This window comes from Osmerus eperlanus, chromosome 28 (genome assembly GCF_963692335.1).
Source record: "Osmerus eperlanus chromosome 28, fOsmEpe2.1, whole genome shotgun sequence".
NCBI classification, from domain to species: domain Eukaryota; kingdom Metazoa; phylum Chordata; class Actinopteri; order Osmeriformes; family Osmeridae; genus Osmerus; species Osmerus eperlanus.
The window spans coordinates 6,733,945-6,754,328 of NC_085045.1; the positions used below are offsets into that span (position 1 = coordinate 6,733,945).

The window sequence follows — 20,384 nt, forward strand, 5'->3', positions numbered from 1 at the left end:
TCTCCTACCTCACTGGATGATGAAGACTGGAACAGAGATGTGTTAACCCTTGTGTTATCTTCGGGTCATTCTGACCCATCAGTCATTGTGACCCACCGTCGTATTGCGACAAATTTACCTCCTACAAAAACAAAGTGAAGCATTTTCTTTTAACTGTCGGGCTGTCTCAGACCCCCCACATTGCAATGGTTAAAAGAAAATAATTGTTATTTGTTTTTGTATTGGGTAAAATTGGGTAAACACAACGGTGGTTCGTTATGAACCTTTGGGTCATGTGACCCGAAGGCAGCACAAGGGTTAAACATAGGGCTGGGCGGTAGGCCTATGTCCTAAGATTTACGTAATCACAGTATAATTTTGTAGCACGGACGGTAACAGTAGGCTATATATCACGATATGTGAGTTTTTCTTAACATTTTCAGTCCATTTGTTTCAGTAGAATGCAATCGGCACCGGCCATAATCTGCCGCAGTGAATTGCCACAGAACATGTAGAGTTCAACAGTAGGCTACTTTTATGGGATCAGAAGAAAACTTTGTTCAGTATTAGTAGTAAGCTAGTGGTAACAAATCTGTTGCTATACAATAAACATTTCACAACTCTAACCAACCTTTAAGTCTCTGTAAACGCTGAAGTTGTGTCATTTAAAAATCGAACGATAAAGACCGAAAAAGATGGTCTACTCCATCTATACAACACTGATTATGAGGATGCAGAAGATTGGTTGCAACATTTGCATAGATTGCTTGCGATATTGGGGTTTAAATTCTGCACAGTAATTTTATGCCGTGCCTGGTGTGAATGGGGCCTTGACAAATGCAATTCGTGGAAGGTTTTACTGCGCATTTAACGTTATGGTCAAGATTCATATTGTAGGCCTAATTCATACCGGCATATTTCTATGCCGTTTATACCGTCCCCCCCAGTTTCTACCCATTTATATTTGTAAAAGGACACTGAAACGCACATACATATAATCACACATAATTCATTATGTAAATGCTGGTGTTTTAACTTCAGGATTCATTTAAGTGGGTGTATACAGGTTCAACAGCATGGGCCCCAAGGGGCCCTGCCATGGGGGGCCATGGCCCCCCTGATGAAATCGCCCCCCACGGCTCCCGAAAAGCCCCTGGATAAAATCACGGTAATTAAAGTATAAAATACAAATAGCTGCATTTCCATAAGCTATACATTTACATATAATTTAGATCAATATTTAGAAATCTTCAGAATAGGCTATGTGTGCATATGCAAGGGTGTTCAAGTGGACTTGACAAGGACAAATACCTTTATTCCAAGTAAGCCAGGTAGACCAGGGAATCCAGGAAAGCCCTAAAAGTGATAATAGTTGTGAAGATTTGAGTATGATAATGGCAGTGGTTAGAGGACTCAGTGCTGGGTAAAAACATGCCAACAGGAAATTGCCTGTATATCAAGCTTGTACGATTGGGAACATCTTGACAATGTGTTGTACAAGAAATGGGAATTCTGGCAAAAGAATAACAATCACCCCAAAGATGTCTTCAAACACCGCCCTTAAGAAAAATGTCAACCATGCAACGCTACTGTGAAAAAAACACACAATGGCGATAAAGCATGTGCTTGAGTCAACGTGAGGGTCCTGCATGGACATCTGAATGTCGGGTAGGTTGGATTTTTGGAAACATCCCATTGGTTGTGCCAGACAAGTAAACCAACACTAGTTTTAGGTAGCTAAAACACAGTAAGATACGTGAATACAAACGGGGTATTTCTAGAAGCACACAAGGACAATTCATCTTGGGAATTACATGTATTTACTTACCCATAAAACAGTCCACATATAATGTATTTAATAATACTGTTTGATTAGGAACATGTCTGTTAGTGAAAGGGTTATCCTATAAGGATTGAAGATTGCTGACAGAACTGTCATCAATGGTTCACAGATGAGTGTCTTGGGGGGCATCGGTCTGTGTATATTTGTCAGTTAAAATGAGAGCAGGACGTTAGCTGAACTTTTGGTACAACTCTAAATTCAGGGAAAGGGAAATGTGCTGTGAAGAACTCCTCTCATTCGTAACTCAAACTAAACTCAGAGCTGCTGCGTGTAACATAAAATACACCCAGGAGTATGTGAAGAGGGTGTATTTATGTCAGTCAAGTTGAGAGATCAGCTGAGTGAGTGCACCAAGTACAAACTATATTCCAGTGACACTAGAATGCTCTAGTCCAGCTGTTACTCTGCTGCTCTGAGGAGCAGGCCCAAGGATTAGAGTTGGATACACCTGTAATCTCTTATAGACTTTCACAAATTATGTGAATGTTTTCATTTTTATCATCCACAGCCTAAAGTCAATTCAAACATTGTCAGTCACCTTACATAACTTGATTTCCATCGTCGAGAATAACATGCGTTCACCATTTAAAAATAATTACTACCTAAATATATAGCCTACTTGTGACATTTACAGTAAAAATATGAAGCAATCCTGTACTTTCGACAGCTCAAACATATTTACATACAACAGGTGTAGCCTACTTAACTAGATAGCAGAGAACTGTGGTCTACCCAAATGAAGAGAAAGTTTAGTCAGTTAAAATGAGAGCCTCGACTCGATTTGTTAAAACGATTTAATTCTCTGTTTACAAATGCGTTTGCAGACCTGTCGAAGAATAAACATGTGCAGTTTATCATGGAGATACGTAAAGTGAAGTGTCCCTACGTTTTAACATTTTGAGACCTAATGCATTTAAAGATCAAAGCTCTGTTGCAGTTCTAACAACTATGAAGGTACGTGCAATCGTTATATGCGTTGCTTTTGACGTTGTATCCAGGATTTGCGACTTTGTGCTTGGTTTAAAACTAATTTCGGTGCTAGCTAGCTAGCTAACTTTACTTCCATTGTGTTGTTAGCTAGATTTGTCTATAATGGGGATACGGGTATGTTAGTAGGCTACGTTGTGAAAAGTGAATGTAATATGATTTTTTTGTTATTCAGATGCAGACAGTTTTGTGAGTCTCAAGGTATGTACTTCAGTTTTGTGAACTTTAATTTGACCGCCCTCGTAGGCAGCATAAAGAGATAGTTTGCTGCGTTCTGTATTGCTACAGTGGAAACATTCCGTAATTTATTTTCTATGTTGTAATATCCGTTTTAAATAGAAAACGAGACACATAGAGTATGAGACCCAATAGAATATATTAATATTATTGGAATTAAAACTTGCAATTCCAATCCAAAGTTATTTTATTGTTAATTCCTACATGTCATGCTTATTGTGTAGTAACTAATCCTATAGGCTATTATTATTTTGAAGAAAGACAAATTACTGAGGAGTGTATGCTAGAGATTATGTTTTATCACAGTGTTGTGTTTCTCCAGTAAATATAAACCTGAGAAACATACACCTCTCACCAAATGATCAACATTACATTTGCAAAATGGACACTGACACAAGTAACTTTGAACTGTTTCTTCCAGATCCCCTACTGGCCAATCATACTTTATCATGGGCGGAGACAGAGGAGACACCTTAGGGCTCCAGAGAGACTACAGAGACTCAACCTGAGAGACTACAGAGAGAGACTCAACTATTGAAAGTTTCAACCAGAAACAGCAGTAATCAGACAGAGGATCAACCAGAGAGAGAAACAAGCTTCCAGAGACTAGATACAAGACAGGATACAGAGAGACCAGACAGAGAACCAAGAGAGAGCTGAGTTATGGAGACACATCACTGTGATACGTGTGGGAAGAGCCTTTCCTCATCCAGTCACCTCAAGAAGCACATGAGGATCCACACTGGAGAGAAGCCCTACAGCTGTGACCTCTGTGGGAAAACCTTTAGTCAGGCTAGCCATTTCAGAATTCATAGAAGGATCCACACTGGAGAGAAGCCCTACAGCTGTGACCTCTGTGGGAAAACCTTTACCCATGCTAGCAGTTTCACAGTTCACAGCAGGATCCACACTGGAGAGAAGCCCTACAGCTGTGACCTCTGTGGTAAAACCTTTAGCCACGCTGACAATTTCACAACTCACTGCAGAATCCACACTGGAGAGAAACCCTACAGCTGTGACCTCTGTGGTAAAACCTTTAGCCGGGCTAGCCAATTCAGAACTCATAGAAGGATCCACACTGGAGAGAAGCCCTACAGCTGTGACCTCTGTGCTAAAACCTTTAGCCGTGCTAGCAGTTTGACAGATCACCACAGAATCCACACTGGGGAAAAGCCCTACAGCTGTGACCTCTGTGGTAAAACCTTTAACCACGCTGGCCATTTCACAACTCACCGCAGGATCCACACTGGAGAGAAGCCCTACATCTGTTACCTCTGTGGTAAAACCTTTAGCCATGCTAGCAATTTAACAGTTCACAGCAGGATCCACACTGGAGAGAAGCCCTACAGCTGTGACCTCTGTGACTATTCAGGTAAAACAAAGGACCATCTGAAGAGTCACCTGCGTGTTCACAATAGAAAACCCCCAAAGAAGTAATGTCTGGGGCCAAGCTGCCCCAGCAGTCACCACCTGAGAAAACTTCTGTATGACCCACAGTTGGAAGAACTACCAGCCTACAACTACAAAATCCCAATCCCTCTACTGTTAGACTGCTATCTCCCAAGGTTCTTCCATTTTGTCATCTAACTTTTATTGATGTATGACTATTACGAATCTTGTCTAGGGGGAAAGGCTGTAACACTAGACAAACACACAAGACAGAACACACATGCAAACAGGGCGAGGGACGAAACAGCCTGTGTTTTGCACCTCTCTTTCACCAACTGTCTTTAGAAACCTCACCAACTGTCTTTAGAAACCTCCCAAGTTTTCTTCTATTTTTTTCAAATTTTCCTTGTCTTCCTTGAGGTTTTAGGTTGGTTAAGGGGCAGTTCTACGGGCGTATGTGAAGCCCTCTGTGACATTGCATTAAAAAGGGTTATACAAATAAATGTGATTTAAATTTGATGATCAGTCGTCCAATGCACACTTATTTGTATCCATTGTTGAAGAACATGGACTCACTTCTCTGTATTTACATTTACAAGTAAAGGGTCAAGAGACTGGATGGTTCTGAAACAAAAGGGTTTATTGTCCTATTTACCAGATGATAGCCTGATAACAGGGCAGTTTACACCCTTCTCTCCTACCTCACTGGATGATGAAGACTGGAACAGAGATGTGTTAACCCTTGTGTTATCTTCGGGTCATTCTGACCCATCAGTCATTGTGACCCACCGTCGTATTGCGACAAATTTACCTCCTACAAAAACAAAGTGAAGCATTTTCTTTTAACTGTCGGGCTGTCTCAGACCCCCCACATTGCAATGGTTAAAAGAAAATAATTGTTATTTGTTTTTGTATTGGGTAAAATTGGGTAAACACAACGGTGGTTCGTTATGAACCTTTGGGTCATGTGACCCGAAGGCAGCACAAGGGTTAAACATAGGGCTGGGCGGTAGGCCTATGTCCTAAGATTTACGTAATCACAGTATAATTTTGTAGCACGGACGGTAACAGTAGGCTATATATCACGATATGTGAGTTTTTCTTAACATTTTCAGTCCATTTGTTTCAGTAGAATGCAATCGGCACCGGCCATAATCTGCCGCAGTGAATTGCCACAGAACATGTAGAGTTCAACAGTAGGCTACTTTTATGGGATCAGAAGAAAACTTTGTTCAGTATTAGTAGTAAGCTAGTGGTAACAAATCTGTTGCTATACAATAAACATTTCACAACTCTAACCAACCTTTAAGTCTCTGTAAACGCTGAAGTTGTGTCATTTAAAAATCGAACGATAAAGACCGAAAAAGATGGTCTACTCCATCTATACAACACTGATTATGAGGATGCAGAAGATTGGTTGCAACATTTGCATAGATTGCTTGCGATATTGGGGTTTAAATTCTGCACAGTAATTTTATGCCGTGCCTGGTGTGAATGGGGCCTTGACAAATGCAATTCGTGGAAGGTTTTACTGCGCATTTAACGTTATGGTCAAGATTCATATTGTAGGCCTAATTCATACCGGCATATTTCTATGCCGTTTATACCGTCCCCCCCAGTTTCTACCCATTTATATTTGTAAAAGGACACTGAAACGCACATACATATAATCACACATAATTCATTATGTAAATGCTGGTGTTTTAACTTCAGGATTCATTTAAGTGGGTGTATACAGGTTCAACAGCATGGGCCCCAAGGGGCCCTGCCATGGGGGGCCATGGCCCCCCTGATGAAATCGCCCCCCACGGCTCCCGAAAAGCCCCTGGATAAAATCACGGTAATTAAAGTATAAAATACAAATAGCTGCATTTCCATAAGCTATACATTTACATATAATTTAGATCAATATTTAGAAATCTTCAGAATAGGCTATGTGTGCATATGCAAGGGTGTTCAAGTGGACTTGACAAGGACAAATACCTTTATTCCAAGTAAGCCAGGTAGACCAGGGAATCCAGGAAAGCCCTAAAAGTGATAATAGTTGTGAAGATTTGAGTATGATAATGGCAGTGGTTAGAGGACTCAGTGCTGGGTAAAAACATGCCAACAGGAAATTGCCTGTATATCAAGCTTGTACGATTGGGAACATCTTGACAATGTGTTGTACAAGAAATGGGAATTCTGGCAAAAGAATAACAATCACCCCAAAGATGTCTTCAAACACCGCCCTTAAGAAAAATGTCAACCATGCAACGCTACTGTGAAAAAAACACACAATGGCGATAAAGCATGTGCTTGAGTCAACGTGAGGGTCCTGCATGGACATCTGAATGTCGGGTAGGTTGGATTTTTGGAAACATCCCATTGGTTGTGCCAGACAAGTAAACCAACACTAGTTTTAGGTAGCTAAAACACAGTAAGATACGTGAATACAAACGGGGTATTTCTAGAAGCACACAAGGACAATTCATCTTGGGAATTACATGTATTTACTTACCCATAAAACAGTCCACATATAATGTATTTAATAATACTGTTTGATTAGGAACATGTCTGTTAGTGAAAGGGTTATCCTATAAGGATTGAAGATTGCTGACAGAACTGTCATCAATGGTTCACAGATGAGTGTCTTGGGGGGCATCGGTCTGTGTATATTTGTCAGTTAAAATGAGAGCAGGACGTTAGCTGAACTTTTGGTACAACTCTAAATTCAGGGAAAGGGAAATGTGCTGTGAAGAACTCCTCTCATTCGTAACTCAAACTAAACTCAGAGCTGCTGCGTGTAACATAAAATACACCCAGGAGTATGTGAAGAGGGTGTATTTATGTCAGTCAAGTTGAGAGATCAGCTGAGTGAGTGCACCAAGTACAAACTATATTCCAGTGACACTAGAATGCTCTAGTCCAGCTGTTACTCTGCTGCTCTGAGGAGCAGGCCCAAGGATTAGAGTTGGATACACCTGTAATCTCTTATAGACTTTCACAAATTATGTGAATGTTTTCATTTTTATCATCCACAGCCTAAAGTCAATTCAAACATTGTCAGTCACCTTACATAACTTGATTTCCATCGTCGAGAATAACATGCGTTCACCATTTAAAAATAATTACTACCTAAATATATAGCCTACTTGTGACATTTACAGTAAAAATATGAAGCAATCCTGTACTTTCGACAGCTCAAACATATTTACATACAACAGGTGTAGCCTACTTAACTAGATAGCAGAGAACTGTGGTCTACCCAAATGAAGAGAAAGTTTAGTCAGTTAAAATGAGAGCCTCGACTCGATTTGTTAAAACGATTTAATTCTCTGTTTACAAATGCGTTTGCAGACCTGTCGAAGAATAAACATGTGCAGTTTATCATGGAGATACGTAAAGTGAAGTGTCCCTACGTTTTAACATTTTGAGACCTAATGCATTTAAAGATCAAAGCTCTGTTGCAGTTCTAACAACTATGAAGGTACGTGCAATCGTTATATGCGTTGCTTTTGACGTTGTATCCAGGATTTGCGACTTTGTGCTTGGTTTAAAACTAATTTCGGTGCTAGCTAGCTAGCTAACTTTACTTCCATTGTGTTGTTAGCTAGATTTGTCTATAATGGGGATACGGGTATGTTAGTAGGCTACGTTGTGAAAAGTGAATGTAATATGATTTTTTTGTTATTCAGATGCAGACAGTTTTGTGAGTCTCAAGGTATGTACTTCAGTTTTGTGAACTTTAATTTGACCGCCCTCGTAGGCAGCATAAAGAGATAGTTTGCTGCGTTCTGTATTGCTACAGTGGAAACATTCCGTAATTTATTTTCTATGTTGTAATATCCGTTTTAAATAGAAAACGAGACACATAGAGTATGAGACCCAATAGAATATATTAATATTATTGGAATTAAAACTTGCAATTCCAATCCAAAGTTATTTTATTGTTAATTCCTACATGTCATGCTTATTGTGTAGTAACTAATCCTATAGGCTATTATTATTTTGAAGAAAGACAAATTACTGAGGAGTGTATGCCAGAGATTATGTTTTATCACAGTGTTGTGTTTCTCCAGTAAATATAAACCTGAGAAACATACACCTCTCACCAAATGATCAACATTACATTTGCAAAATGGACACTGACACAAGTAACTTTGAACTGTTTCTTCCAGATCCCCTACTGGCCAATCATACTTTATCATGGGCGGAGACAGAGGAGACACCTTAGGGCTCCAGAGAGACTACAGAGACTCAACCTGAGAGACTACAGAGAGAGACTCAACTATTGAAAGTTTCAACCAGAAACAGCAGTAATCAGACAGAGGATCAACCAGAGAGAGAAACAAGCTTCCAGAGACTAGATACAAGACAGGATACAGAGAGACCAGACAGAGAACCAAGAGAGAGCTGAGTTATGGAGACACATCACTGTGATACGTGTGGGAAGAGCCTTTCCTCATCCAGTCACCTCAAGAAGCACATGAGGATCCACACTGGAGAGAAGCCCTACAGCTGTGACCTCTGTGGGAAAACCTTTAGTCAGGCTAGCCATTTCAGAATTCATAGAAGGATCCACACTGGAGAGAAGCCCTACAGCTGTGACCTCTGTGGGAAAACCTTTACCCATGCTAGCAGTTTCACAGTTCACAGCAGGATCCACACTGGAGAGAAGCCCTACAGCTGTGACCTCTGTGGTAAAACCTTTAGCCACGCTGACAATTTCACAACTCACTGCAGAATCCACACTGGAGAGAAACCCTACAGCTGTGACCTCTGTGGTAAAACCTTTAGCCGGGCTAGCCAATTCAGAACTCATAGAAGGATCCACACTGGAGAGAAGCCCTACAGCTGTGACCTCTGTGCTAAAACCTTTAGCCGTGCTAGCAGTTTGACAGATCACCACAGAATCCACACTGGGGAAAAGCCCTACAGCTGTGACCTCTGTGGTAAAACCTTTAACCACGCTGGCCATTTCACAACTCACCGCAGGATCCACACTGGAGAGAAGCCCTACATCTGTTACCTCTGTGGTAAAACCTTTAGCCATGCTAGCAATTTAACAGTTCACAGCAGGATCCACACTGGAGAGAAGCCCTACAGCTGTGACCTCTGTGACTATTCAGGTAAAACAAAGGACCATCTGAAGAGTCACCTGCGTGTTCACAATAGAAAACCCCCAAAGAAGTAATGTCTGGGGCCAAGCTGCCCCAGCAGTCACCACCTGAGAAAACTTCTGTATGACCCACAGTTGGAAGAACTACCAGCCTACAACTACAAAATCCCAATCCCTCTACTGTTAGACTGCTATCTCCCAAGGTTCTTCCATTTTGTCATCTAACTTTTATTGATGTATGACTATTACGAATCTTGTCTAGGGGGAAAGGCTGTAACACTAGACAAACACACAAGACAGAACACACATGCAAACAGGGCGAGGGACGAAACAGCCTGTGTTTTGCACCTCTCTTTCACCAACTGTCTTTAGAAACCTCACCAACTGTCTTTAGAAACCTCCCAAGTTTTCTTCTATTTTTTTCAAATTTTCCTTGTCTTCCTTGAGGTTTTAGGTTGGTTAAGGGGCAGTTCTACGGGCGTATGTGAAGCCCTCTGTGACATTGCATTAAAAAGGGTTATACAAATAAATGTGATTTAAATTTGATGATCAGTCGTCCAATGCACACTTATTTGTATCCATTGTTGAAGAACATGGACTCACTTCTCTGTATTTACATTTACAAGTAAAGGGTCAAGAGACTGGATGGTTCTGAAACAAAAGGGTTTATTGTCCTATTTACCAGATGATAGCCTGATAACAGGGCAGTTTACACCCTTCTCTCCTACCTCACTGGATGATGAAGACTGGAACAGAGATGTGTTAACCCTTGTGTTATCTTCGGGTCATTCTGACCCATCAGTCATTGTGACCCACCGTCGTATTGCGACAAATTTACCTCCTACAAAAACAAAGTGAAGCATTTTCTTTTAACTGTCGGGCTGTCTCAGACCCCCCACATTGCAATGGTTAAAAGAAAATAATTGTTATTTGTTTTTGTATTGGGTAAAATTGGGTAAACACAACGGTGGTTCGTTATGAACCTTTGGGTCATGTGACCCGAAGGCAGCACAAGGGTTAAACATAGGGCTGGGCGGTAGGCCTATGTCCTAAGATTTACGTAATCACAGTATAATTTTGTAGCACGGACGGTAACAGTAGGCTATATATCACGATATGTGAGTTTTTCTTAACATTTTCAGTCCATTTGTTTCAGTAGAATGCAATCGGCACCGGCCATAATCTGCCGCAGTGAATTGCCACAGAACATGTAGAGTTCAACAGTAGGCTACTTTTATGGGATCAGAAGAAAACTTTGTTCAGTATTAGTAGTAAGCTAGTGGTAACAAATCTGTTGCTATACAATAAACATTTCACAACTCTAACCAACCTTTAAGTCTCTGTAAACGCTGAAGTTGTGTCATTTAAAAATCGAACGATAAAGACCGAAAAAGATGGTCTACTCCATCTATACAACACTGATTATGAGGATGCAGAAGATTGGTTGCAACATTTGCATAGATTGCTTGCGATATTGGGGTTTAAATTCTGCACAGTAATTTTATGCCGTGCCTGGTGTGAATGGGGCCTTGACAAATGCAATTCGTGGAAGGTTTTACTGCGCATTTAACGTTATGGTCAAGATTCATATTGTAGGCCTAATTCATACCGGCATATTTCTATGCCGTTTATACCGTCCCCCCCAGTTTCTACCCATTTATATTTGTAAAAGGACACTGAAACGCACATACATATAATCACACATAATTCATTATGTAAATGCTGGTGTTTTAACTTCAGGATTCATTTAAGTGGGTGTATACAGGTTCAACAGCATGGGCCCCAAGGGGCCCTGCCATGGGGGGCCATGGCCCCCCTGATGAAATCGCCCCCCACGGCTCCCGAAAAGCCCCTGGATAAAATCACGGTAATTAAAGTATAAAATACAAATAGCTGCATTTCCATAAGCTATACATTTACATATAATTTAGATCAATATTTAGAAATCTTCAGAATAGGCTATGTGTGCATATGCAAGGGTGTTCAAGTGGACTTGACAAGGACAAATACCTTTATTCCAAGTAAGCCAGGTAGACCAGGGAATCCAGGAAAGCCCTAAAAGTGATAATAGTTGTGAAGATTTGAGTATGATAATGGCAGTGGTTAGAGGACTCAGTGCTGGGTAAAAACATGCCAACAGGAAATTGCCTGTATATCAAGCTTGTACGATTGGGAACATCTTGACAATGTGTTGTACAAGAAATGGGAATTCTGGCAAAAGAATAACAATCACCCCAAAGATGTCTTCAAACACCGCCCTTAAGAAAAATGTCAACCATGCAACGCTACTGTGAAAAAAACACACAATGGCGATAAAGCATGTGCTTGAGTCAACGTGAGGGTCCTGCATGGACATCTGAATGTCGGGTAGGTTGGATTTTTGGAAACATCCCATTGGTTGTGCCAGACAAGTAAACCAACACTAGTTTTAGGTAGCTAAAACACAGTAAGATACGTGAATACAAACGGGGTATTTCTAGAAGCACACAAGGACAATTCATCTTGGGAATTACATGTATTTACTTACCCATAAAACAGTCCACATATAATGTATTTAATAATACTGTTTGATTAGGAACATGTCTGTTAGTGAAAGGGTTATCCTATAAGGATTGAAGATTGCTGACAGAACTGTCATCAATGGTTCACAGATGAGTGTCTTGGGGGGCATCGGTCTGTGTATATTTGTCAGTTAAAATGAGAGCAGGACGTTAGCTGAACTTTTGGTACAACTCTAAATTCAGGGAAAGGGAAATGTGCTGTGAAGAACTCCTCTCATTCGTAACTCAAACTAAACTCAGAGCTGCTGCGTGTAACATAAAATACACCCAGGAGTATGTGAAGAGGGTGTATTTATGTCAGTCAAGTTGAGAGATCAGCTGAGTGAGTGCACCAAGTACAAACTATATTCCAGTGACACTAGAATGCTCTAGTCCAGCTGTTACTCTGCTGCTCTGAGGAGCAGGCCCAAGGATTAGAGTTGGATACACCTGTAATCTCTTATAGACTTTCACAAATTATGTGAATGTTTTCATTTTTATCATCCACAGCCTAAAGTCAATTCAAACATTGTCAGTCACCTTACATAACTTGATTTCCATCGTCGAGAATAACATGCGTTCACCATTTAAAAATAATTACTACCTAAATATATAGCCTACTTGTGACATTTACAGTAAAAATATGAAGCAATCCTGTACTTTCGACAGCTCAAACATATTTACATACAACAGGTGTAGCCTACTTAACTAGATAGCAGAGAACTGTGGTCTACCCAAATGAAGAGAAAGTTTAGTCAGTTAAAATGAGAGCCTCGACTCGATTTGTTAAAACGATTTAATTCTCTGTTTACAAATGCGTTTGCAGACCTGTCGAAGAATAAACATGTGCAGTTTATCATGGAGATACGTAAAGTGAAGTGTCCCTACGTTTTAACATTTTGAGACCTAATGCATTTAAAGATCAAAGCTCTGTTGCAGTTCTAACAACTATGAAGGTACGTGCAATCGTTATATGCGTTGCTTTTGACGTTGTATCCAGGATTTGCGACTTTGTGCTTGGTTTAAAACTAATTTCGGTGCTAGCTAGCTAGCTAACTTTACTTCCATTGTGTTGTTAGCTAGATTTGTCTATAATGGGGATACGGGTATGTTAGTAGGCTACGTTGTGAAAAGTGAATGTAATATGATTTTTTTGTTATTCAGATGCAGACAGTTTTGTGAGTCTCAAGGTATGTACTTCAGTTTTGTGAACTTTAATTTGACCGCCCTCGTAGGCAGCATAAAGAGATAGTTTGCTGCGTTCTGTATTGCTACAGTGGAAACATTCCGTAATTTATTTTCTATGTTGTAATATCCGTTTTAAATAGAAAACGAGACACATAGAGTATGAGACCCAATAGAATATATTAATATTATTGGAATTAAAACTTGCAATTCCAATCCAAAGTTATTTTATTGTTAATTCCTACATGTCATGCTTATTGTGTAGTAACTAATCCTATAGGCTATTATTATTTTGAAGAAAGACAAATTACTGAGGAGTGTATGCTAGAGATTATGTTTTATCACAGTGTTGTGTTTCTCCAGTAAATATAAACCTGAGAAACATACACCTCTCACCAAATGATCAACATTACATTTGCAAAATGGACACTGACACAAGTAACTTTGAACTGTTTCTTCCAGATCCCCTACTGGCCAATCATACTTTATCATGGGCGGAGACAGAGGAGACACCTTAGGGCTCCAGAGAGACTACAGAGACTCAACCTGAGAGACTACAGAGAGAGACTCAACTATTGAAAGTTTCAACCAGAAACAGCAGTAATCAGACAGAGGATCAACCAGAGAGAGAAACAAGCTTCCAGAGACTAGATACAAGACAGGATACAGAGAGACCAGACAGAGAACCAAGAGAGAGCTGAGTTATGGAGACACATCACTGTGATACGTGTGGGAAGAGCCTTTCCTCATCCAGTCACCTCAAGAAGCACATGAGGATCCACACTGGAGAGAAGCCCTACAGCTGTGACCTCTGTGGGAAAACCTTTAGTCAGGCTAGCCATTTCAGAATTCATAGAAGGATCCACACTGGAGAGAAGCCCTACAGCTGTGACCTCTGTGGGAAAACCTTTACCCATGCTAGCAGTTTCACAGTTCACAGCAGGATCCACACTGGAGAGAAGCCCTACAGCTGTGACCTCTGTGGTAAAACCTTTAGCCACGCTGACAATTTCACAACTCACTGCAGAATCCACACTGGAGAGAAACCCTACAGCTGTGACCTCTGTGGTAAAACCTTTAGCCGGGCTAGCCAATTCAGAACTCATAGAAGGATCCACACTGGAGAGAAGCCCTACAGCTGTGACCTCTGTGCTAAAACCTTTAGCCGTGCTAGCAGTTTGACAGATCACCACAGAATCCACACTGGGGAAAAGCCCTACAGCTGTGACCTCTGTGGTAAAACCTTTAACCACGCTGGCCATTTCACAACTCACCGCAGGATCCACACTGGAGAGAAGCCCTACATCTGTTACCTCTGTGGTAAAACCTTTAGCCATGCTAGCAATTTAACAGTTCACAGCAGGATCCACACTGGAGAGAAGCCCTACAGCTGTGACCTCTGTGACTATTCAGGTAAAACAAAGGACCATCTGAAGAGTCACCTGCGTGTTCACAATAGAAAACCCCCAAAGAAGTAATGTCTGGGGCCAAGCTGCCCCAGCAGTCACCACCTGAGAAAACTTCTGTATGACCCACAGTTGGAAGAACTACCAGCCTACAACTACAAAATCCCAATCCCTCTACTGTTAGACTGCTATCTCCCAAGGTTCTTCCATTTTGTCATCTAACTTTTATTGATGTATGACTATTACGAACCTTGTCTAGGGGGAAAGGCTGTAACACTAAACAAACACACAAGACAGAACACGCATGCAAACAGGGCGAGGGACGAAACAGCCTGTGTTTTGCACCTCTCTTTTACCAACTGTCTTTAGAAACCTCCCAAGTTTTCTTCTATTTTTTTCAAATTTTCCTTGTCTTCCTTGAGGTTTTAGGTTGGTTAAGGGGCAGTTCTACGGGCGTATGTGAAGCCCTCTGTGACATTGCATTAAAAAGGGTTATACAAATAAATGTGATTTAAATTTGATGATCAGTCGTCCAATGCACACTTATTTTTATCCATTGTTGAAGAACATGGACTCACTTCTCTGTATTTACATTTACAAGTAAAGGGTCAAGAGACTGGATGGTTCTGAAACAAAAGGGTTTATTGTCCTATTTACCAGATGATAGCCTGATAACAGGGCAGTTTACACCCTTCTCTCCTACCTCACTGGATGATGAAGACTGGAACAGAGATGTGTTAAACATAGGGCTGGGCGGTAGGCCTATGTCCTAAGATTTACGTAATCACAGTATAATTTTGTAGCACGGACGGTAACAGTAGGCTATATATCACTATATGTGAGTTTTTCTTAACATTTTCAGTCCATTTGTTTCAGTAGAATGCAATCGGCACCGGCCATAATCTGCCGCAGTGAATTGCCACAGAACATGTAGAGTTCAACAGTAGGCTACTTTTATGGGATCAGAAGAAAACTTTGTTCAGTATTAGTAGTAAGCTAGTGGTAACAAATCTGTTGCTATACAATAAACATTTCACAATTCTAACCAACCTTTTAAGTCTCTGTAAACACTGAAGTTGTGTCATTTAAAAACCGAACGATAAAGACCGAAAAAGATGGTCTACTCCATCTATACAACACTGATTATGAGGATGCAGAAGATTGGTTGCAACATTTGCATAGATTGCTTGCGATATTGGGGTTTAGATTCTGCACAGTAATTTTATGCCGTGCCTGGTGTGAATGGGGCCTTGACAAATGCAATTCGTGGAAGGCTTTACTGCGCATTTAACGTTATGGTCAAGATTCATATTGTAGGCCTAATTCATACCGGCATATTTCTATGCCGTTTATACCGTCCCCCCCAGTTTCTACCCATTTATATTTGTAAAAGGACACTGAAACGCACATACATATAATCACACATAATTCATTATGTAAATGCTGGTGTTTTAACTTCAGGATTCATTTAAGTGGGTGTATACAGGTTCAACAGCATGGGCCCCAAGGGGCCCTGCCATGGGGGGCCATGGCCCCCCTGATGAAATTGCCCCCCACGGCTCCCGAAAAGCCCCTGGATAAAATCACGGTAATTAAAGTATAAAATACAAATAGCTGCATTTCCATAAGCTATACATTTACATATAATTTAGATCAATATTTAGAAATCTTCAGAATAGGCTATGTGTGCATATGCAAGGGTGTTCAAGTGGACTTGACAAGGACAAATACCTTTATTCCAAGTAAGCCAGGTAGACCAGGGAATCCAGGAAAGCCCTAAAAGTGATAATAGTTGTGAAGATTTGAGTATGATAATGGCAGTGGTTAGAGGACTCAGTGCTGGGTAAAAACATGCCAACAGGAAATTGCCTGTATATCAAGCTTGTACGATTGGGAACATCTTGACAATGTGTTGTACAAGAAATGGGAATTCTGGCAAAAGAATAACAATCACCCCAAAGATGTCTTCAAACACCGCCCTTAAGAAAAATGTCAACCATGCAACGCTACTGTGAAAAAAACACACAATGTCGATAAAGCATGTGCTTGAGTCAACGTGAGGGTCCTGCATGGACATCTGAATGTCGGGTAGGTTGGATTTTGGGAAACATCCCATTGGTTGTGCCAGACAAGTAAACCAACACTAGTTTTAGGTAGCTAAAACACAGTAAGATACGTGAATACAAACGGGGTATTTCTAGAAGCACACAAGGACAATTCATCTTGGGAATTACATGTATTTACTTACCCATAAAACAGTCCACATATAATGTATTTAATAATACTGTTTGATTAGGAACATGTCTGTTAGTGAAAGGGTTATCCTATAAGGATTGAAGATTGCTGACAGAACTGTCATCAATGGTTCACAGATGAGTGTCTTGGGGGGCATCAGTCTGTGTATATTTGTCAGTTAAAATGAGAGCAGGACGTTAGCTGAACTTTTGGTACAACTCTAAATTCAGGGAAAGGGAAATGTGCTGTGAAGAACTCCTCTCATTCGTAACTCAAACTAAACTCAGAGCTGCTGCGTGTAACATAAAATACACCCAGGAGTATGTGAAGAGGGTGTATTTATGTCAGTCAAATTGAGAGATCAGCTGAGTGAGTGCACCAAGTACAAACTATATTCCAGTGACACTAGAATGCTCTAGTCCAGCTGTTACTCTGCTGCTCTGAGGAGCAGGCCCAAGGATTAGAGTTGGATACACCTGTAATCTCTTATAGACTTTCACAAATTATGTGAATGTTTTCATTTTTATCATCCACAGCCTAAAGTCAATTCAAACATTGTCAGTCACCTTACATAACTTGATTTCCATCGTCGAGAATAACATGCGTTCACCATTTAAAAATAATTACTACCTAAATATATAGCCTACTTGTGACATTTACAGTAAAAATATGAAGCAATCCTGTACTTTCGACAGCTCAAACATATTTACATACAACAGGTGTAGCCTACTTAACAAGATAGCAGAGAACTGTGGTCTACCCAAATGAAGAGAAAGTTTAGTCAGTTAAAATGAGACTCGACTCGATTTGTTAAAACGATTTAATTCTCTGCTTACTAATGCGTTTGCAGACCTGTCGAAGAATAAACATGTGCAGTTTATCATGGAGATACGTACAGTGAAGTGTCCCTACGTTTGAACATTTTGAGACCTAATGCATTTAAAGATCAAAGCTCTGTTGCAGTTCTAACAAATATGAAGGTACGTGCAATCGTTATATGCGTTGCTTTTGACGTTGTATCCAAGATTTGCGACTTTGTGCTTGATTTAAAACTAATTTCGGTGCTAGCTAGCTAGCTAGCTTTACTTCCATTGTGTTGTTAGCTAGATTTGTCTATAATGGGGATACGGGTATGTTAGTAGGCTACGTTGTGAAAAGTGAATGTAATATGATTTTTTTTTTGTTATTCAGATGCAGACAGTTTTGTGAGTCTCAAGGTATGTACTTCAGTTTTGTGAACTTTAATTTGACCGCCCTCGTAGTCAGCATAGAGATAGTTTGCTGCGTTCTGTATTGCTACAGTGGAAACATTCCGTAATTTATTTTCTATGTTGTAATATCCGTTTTTAAATAGAAAACGAGACACATAGAGTATGAGACCCAATAGAGTATATTAATATTATTGGAATTAAAACTTGCAATTCCAATCCAAAGTTATTTTATTGTTAATTCCTACATGTCATGCTTATTGTGTAGTAACTAATCCTATAGGCTATTATTATTTTGAAGAAAGCCAAATTACTGAGGTATGCCAGATGATTATGCCAGAGATTATGTTTTATCACAGTGTTGTGTTTCTCCAGTAAATATAAACCTGAGAAACATACACCTCTCACCAAATGATCAACATTACATTTGCAAAATGGACACTGACAAAAGTAACTTTGAACTGTTTCTTCCAGATCCCCTACTGGCCAATCATACTTTATCATGGGCGGAGACTAGACAGAGGAGACACCTTAAGGCTCCAGAGAGACTACAGAGACTCAACCTGAGAGACTACAGAGAGAGACTCAACTATTGAAAGTTTCAACCAGAAACAGCAGTAATCAGACAGAGGATCAACCAGAGAGAGAAACAAGCTTCCAGAGACTAGATACAAGACAGGATACAGAGAGACCAGACAGAGAACAAAGAGAGAGCTGAGTTATGGAGACACATCACTGTGCTACATGTGGGAAGAGCCTTTCCTCATCCAGGAACCTCAAGAAGCACATGAGGATCCACACTGGAGAGAAGCCCTACAGCTGTGACCTCTGTGGGAAAACCTTTAGCCAGGCTAGCCATTTCAGAATTCATAGAAGGATCCACACTGGAGAGAAGCCCTACAGCTGTGACCTCTGTGGTAAAGCCTTTACCCATGCTAGCAGTTTCACAGTTCACAGCAGGATCCACACTGGAGAGAAGCCCTACAGCTGTGACCTCTGTGGGAAAACCTTTAGCCAGGCTAGCCATTTCAGAATTCATAGAAGGATCCACACTGGAGAGAAGCCCTACAGCTGTGACCTCTGTGGTAAAGCCTTTACCCATGCTAGCAGTTTCACAGTTCACAGCAGGAGCCACACTGGAGAGAAGCCCTACATCTGTTACCTCTGTGGTAAAACCTTTAGCCACGCTGGCCATTTCACAACTCACCGCAGGATGCACACTGGAGAGAAGCCCTACAGATGTGAGCTCTGTGGTAAAACCTTTAGCAGCAATAGGGATTTTACAGATCACTGCAGAATCCACACTGGAGAGAAGCCCTACAGCTGTGACCTCTGTGGTAAAACCTTTAGCCGTGCTAGCAGTTTGACAATTCACAGCAGGATCCACACTGGAGAGAAGCCCTACAGCTGTGACCTCTGTGGTAAAACCTTTAGCCACGCTGGCCATTTCACAACTCACCGCAGGATCCACACTGGAGAGAAGCCCTACATCTGTTACCTCTGTGGTAAAACCTTTAGCCATGCTAGCAATTTAACAGTTCACAGCAGGATCCACACTGGAGAGAAGCCCTACAGGTGTGACCTCTGTGACTATTCAGGTAAAACAAATGGCCATCTGAAGAGTCACCTACGTGTTCACAATAGAAAACCCCCAAAGAAGTAATGTCTGGGGCCAAGCTGTCCCAGCATCCACCACCTGAGAGAACCTCTGTATGACCATTTTCCATCTCCATTTTGTCATCAACTTTTATTGATGTATGACTATTACGAACCTTGTCTAGGGGGAAAGGCCGTAACACTAAACAAACACACAAGACAGAACACACATGCAAACATGGCGAGGGGCATAACAGCCTGTGTTCTGCACCTCTCTTTCACCAACTGTATTTGGAGGAGGGGAGCACTCAACTGCTCCTCCCAAGTTTTTTTCTGTTTTTTTTTCTCAAGTTTTCCTTGTCTTCCTTGAGGGTTTAGGTTGGTTGAGGGGTAGTTCTACAGGCGTGTGTCAAGCCCTCTGTGACATTGCTTGGAAAAAGGGCTATACAAATTAATTTGATTTGAATTTGATGATTAGTCGTCCAATGCAAACTGATCTTCATCCATTGTTGAAGAATACGGACACACTTCTCTGTATTTACTTTTAGAAATTTAAGGGCCAAGAGACTGGATGTTTCTGAAACAAAAGGGTTGTAATAGAAAATGACTTTTTTTAAAGATGTCTATCTTATCTTATCTTTTTTAGATGTCTATATTCTTTGGCCTAGAACAATTATT

The 20,384-nt window shown here is 40.7% G+C and overlaps 1 protein-coding gene across 1 annotated transcript; it reads left to right on the plus strand.

Annotated features, from left to right (window-relative positions):
• The first annotated feature begins 2,579 nt into the window (after positions 1–2,579).
• LOC134014919 (zinc finger protein 208-like) lies at positions 2,580–20,317 on the plus strand. The gene is made up of 6 exons (XM_062454099.1): positions 2,580–2,776; positions 2,985–3,010; positions 3,468–4,480; positions 8,847–9,608; positions 13,972–14,736; positions 18,838–20,317. Exons 3-6 carry the CDS (start codon positions 3,710–3,712, stop codon positions 19,771–19,773), a joined length of 3,234 nt encoding a protein of 1,077 aa, XP_062310083.1. The 5' UTR covers positions 2,580–2,776; positions 2,985–3,010; positions 3,468–3,709; the 3' UTR covers positions 19,774–20,317.
• Positions 20,318–20,384: the final 67 nt, after the last annotated feature.